The sequence below is a fragment of the Pundamilia nyererei genome, unplaced genomic scaffold, assembly GCF_000239375.1.
Source record: "Pundamilia nyererei isolate P.nyererei 1_Seehausen unplaced genomic scaffold, PunNye1.0 scaffold00059, whole genome shotgun sequence".
NCBI lineage: Eukaryota > Metazoa > Chordata > Actinopteri > Cichliformes > Cichlidae > Pundamilia > Pundamilia nyererei.
Window position 1 is genome coordinate 193,033 of NW_005187460.1, and position 4,383 is coordinate 197,415.

At 39.5% G+C, this 4,383-nt stretch overlaps 1 protein-coding gene across 7 annotated transcripts in view; it reads right to left on the reverse strand.

The window, feature by feature from the left end:
* Positions 1–4,383, reverse strand: part of cacna1aa (calcium channel, voltage-dependent, P/Q type, alpha 1A subunit, a) — an 81,368-nt gene that overhangs the window by 49,943 nt on the left and 27,042 nt on the right. For all 7 annotated transcript variants that reach the window (XM_013911255.1, XM_013911256.1, XM_013911252.1 and 4 more), the window contains exons 4-6: positions 3,195–3,286; positions 2,419–2,571; positions 1,933–2,120 (exon numbers count right to left, since the gene is read on the reverse strand). In XM_013911255.1, the coding sequence (XP_013766709.1) occupies positions 1,933–2,120; positions 2,419–2,571; positions 3,195–3,286 (433 nt within the window). The remainder of the gene's footprint in view (positions 1–1,932; positions 2,121–2,418; positions 2,572–3,194; positions 3,287–4,383) is intronic.

Consider the following 4,383-nt stretch of genomic DNA (forward strand, 5'->3'; position numbering starts at 1 on the left):
CACACACACACAAACATAATTAATCAGGAATCAATGTTTTGCTCTTTACTTGAGTATTTGATACAAAGTGAATTAAAAGAAACCAGTTAATGTTAGATAATGGTTTATAAATGTGAGTTTAACAAAGGTTAATATTAATAAGACGAACTTTTCAGTTACTTTGAATCAAAGGTTGAATTTTTCATTCATTTAAATCAGCAAAGTGGGTACACCTGAAAAACTGAGCAGCTGTAGCTATATATACATATTGATTTGCTGAAAGCTGAAGGCATCAAAATTCATTCTCTACCTCCCTGCTTTGTCACATTGAGGTACGTTCATGTACATATATATGCACCACCACCAAGTTAAAGATATAATACGCTTTATATAGCCTAATTAAAAATAACCTACTGCTATCCTAGTGACTTATTCTTTGACGTTGTCATTAAAGAGTGGAAACAATGTGCTTTAAACTGCTGTCTACGACTTATGGAAACATAAACAAAAGCAGGCATGACATGATTTTGCTTTAAGTCATCTCAGTAAGTAAATGCGTATCTGCCACTCTATTTAGCTGCTCCGAGAGAGTAAATAATGTATAACAAATGCTTTGCTCTCTCGCTCTCGGTCCCTACCATCCTCCCTTACAGACCATTCTTTCATTATCATTCTTTATTCAGTTCTTATTGTTTTGTCTCCCCTCCTCCTATGGAACCCCTTAAGAACGCCCTCCATCTGCCTTTTCATCACTCCCTTATCTATCTCAATGCTAGCTTAACCTTTTCTTCATTCCTTTCTCCATAGCCATCTCCTCACTGTCACTGAACAACCTTTACAGTGATTTTATCAATCCCAACTTGAGACCCGGGCTTTTCTTTTCTGTTTCGAGCTCTCTTTCTTATAGCCTCCCTCCCTTTTCCTTCCAGTCTCCTCCATCTTTCCTTCTTCCTGCATGTAAGCCGGCATCGCCGCTGTGTACCCAATGTACCGCAGACCCCTTTTCTACCATTAAACTTTTATTGCTCCCCTCCCGAGCAGCTGCAAGAATAACTTGGGCTGAACAGGCCTTTTTAAATATAGAGCAGCACCGGGAAGGAGGGACAGAAGGAGAGAGACACAGAGGGAGAGGGACAGAACACAGGAAGACAAACAGGAATAAGGGGAGAAAGGAAAGGACAGAGGGAGAAAGGTAAAAGAACTGGGTGGACGGAGAGGGAAAGGAGATGGGAAAAACAGATGACTACAGTAACAATCAAAGACCCTCATCTGCCTCTGGTGTCCACAGCAACCGTTGCCCCTGACAGCAGGGAACAATTCAGTCTTGGACATGAGTGATGGCATTGTTAGTACTCATTTAATAGGTAGATAAGCAGTTTGCACAGGTGAAATTGTTGAAGGTTTTAACAGTCTAATTTTTGTACTTGATTAGAGAACGCACTCTCAAATGGCTTTGACTGAAAATACTCCTGTTAACAAACTGGAGTAAAATTTACATTTTACTCCAGCTTGTTAACAGGAGTTTGTTTAAAAATAAGTCTGACAAGCATGAAAGCTAACCTAAGGTGCACTTCATTAGATCTTTTTGTTTGCTGTTTTGTTATAGATATTTTAGCTAATGTGAAGGTTTAATCCGTAAAAAACAGCCACAAAATATGACAGAAAATTTTTTTTTCCCATGATCACCAGATAGCAAAATAAACTGATATTGTATTTTTTTTCTAAGATGAATTAACAGGCAAACATGATACGAGCAGGTTTGTGGAATTTTAGCATGCTGTAGCATTTTTTTTCTCTTGAACAAGACCTTCTTTATTAAATCTTTTATTTTTGCCTTGCTAAATTTAACACCTTTACATAGACATCCTCTGCTTTCCTGGGTGCACTGGTGTGGCCAAAACGTTGGTCACTGAATGTGTACTAGTGTTGCAAATGCTGTTCAGCTTGACATACATAGTAGAGCAGGTCAGTCCAGCCCTCCATGGTGATACACTGGAAAACGGTGAGAATAGCAAACAGAATGTTGTCAAACTGGGTGATGCCGTAGTTTGGTCCCAGCCAGTACTCTCTACAAACGGTGTCCTCTGGACACAGCCGAGATGGAAGCTCTACCCCACATGGAAACTCTTCCCGGATCTCTTCTAAACATGCGTAAAAGTGGGATAAAACAAGTATGAGCAAATTCCATGTACTCGCAAATGTATTTAATAATTTTAAATCCCTCTTGAGAAAACGTCAAATACTTCAGATGTTGAATGAGGCTACATCTGCAGAAACTGCACAGTATACCAAAAATGTACTATTTTAAGTTCTAATTCTAGCAGTGCAACTATTTAAAGTCTGCCTCAGCGTGAACAGGTGCACTCTTCTCTGAGGAAAACTTGGAGCAATTTAATCCCGACTGAATTATTGCCAAAATGTAAACACAAAATCCATTACTTGTTATGTTGTCGAAGCAGGTTTTGTGGAATTTGCCCATGTAGAACTCAAGGCCGATGATGGCGAACATGAGGATGGCAAAGAAGAGCAGCAGGCCAATTTGCAGCAGAGGAATCATGGCCTTCATGATGGATTTGAGCACCACCTGTAAGCCTAAAGCACACAGGTATAAAGTATTAAGATTTTATGAAGAATCATTTTATACATTTCATTTTAATCTATCCGCTCTCTTTATCCTAAAACTAATTTCAATTAGTTTGCAGTTATGCTACCTTTCTGTAAAGAAATACTTGAATATCCTAATTACACATTTATACCCAATCATTAAACTTATAATAAATAGAAATAAACCATAAACATATATATTGTAGCACCTACTGGTGTGATGCTCTAATTGGCTTTTCATAGAAACCCAAGTGACTTTTATGATGAGTAAGCCCTGGTATGCCTGTTCAAGCCCATAGTGGAGAACAGGCTATTAATAACACTGCTGTGGCAGTAGTGCTGGAACATTACTGCCACTATAACATTTAAAAAATGAGCAGAGTGTGCACAGAAGTACCACTTTTGTTGTTGCATTATGCAGAGCAACACAGAAGCTGCATAAAACCTTGACACAAAATGCTTCTCCATGCTATTTTGATCCCCAAATAAAATTTAAAGATGTTCTGCACTTATCGCTTTCTCAATTGTTAAGCAACGACAAAGATGTGGTTCAAGGTAAAGGTGAAGATAGCCTTTTTCAAAATTTTCTCAGATGAAGAATATCGACTTACTGGGAATACCGGACACCAGTTTGAGAGGCCTCAATACTCGCACAGCCCTGAGTGTCCGCAAGTCGAATTGTGAGCCCACAGTGGATAGAATTCTAAAGGGAAAAAGACAAATGCACCGAAATGAGCACAGAGAATCAATATTTAAGCTAGCAAGCTTGTCAAAGTCTGTCAACCTCGCAGTTTCTCCATTTCTCCATTTTCTCATACATGCACAAACCCATGCCAGATCATTACAAACAACTGGGTGAGCTCTGTATGTAAATCCTGTAAGAGCTGAACTGATCGATACGGCTGACAAGTGAAGTAAGACAGAGGAGTGTATCAGGGTGAGAGAGGGATGGGCTGAATGGAAAGTGTTTTTGTATCAAGACGAGAGAGCGACTAGACAACGAAAAAGGAGAAAGATGGGGAAATGGAGAGGAGAGGGAAGGAACGGGATTAAGGAAATAAAAAGAGAGTGAAAAACAGAAAGATTATGACTTGCTTATTTATTGTTACATGTTTGATGTTTCTCTTCTGAGTAAACACATATTAGCGTGTGCTACTGCAACTATATATTCACTCATCATCAAAATAAATGCCATAAACAGCAAGTGTGTGTGTATGGGTAAGTAGAGGATTAAAATGTTCCCTCGTGCCGCCAGACTTGTAGTCAGTCCCATCGTCTGACGCACACTGTGAATCATCAAACTTCCCACTTCTCTATCTCTCTCCCTCTGTCTCTCTTTCGTCCAGTCTCTCTGACACATTTCTACCTGCCTGTGTTCCTCTAAGAGGCCTAGTGACATCGCAGTCTTAATCACAGGTTTAAGGTCTGCCTGATTCCTTCACATTTGAATAGAAGGGAAAATTGACACCAACTCCGGGTTTTTGGTTGAAGGTATGCATGGTTGTGGTTTTGAATGTGGTATTGTATTACCAGGAAGCCCACCCCCAAGTGGTTGGTGCTTCATCACGAGTGTATAGGCTGGGGTCCTTGTAATGACATTGTGTGATATCAAATGCCTCATCAGACGCTGACCTGTAACTGAGAGGATCCTAGTTTAGTAGGAGGCGTTAATGCACTTCAGCTGCATGATATTTCTAAAAGAACAGATATCACAGAGATAATACTCAGTGTTATATTAATGGGAACTCAACCTATAAGTTGCAGAAACTGTATTTAGGTATTGCAAAAAAACAGTACATA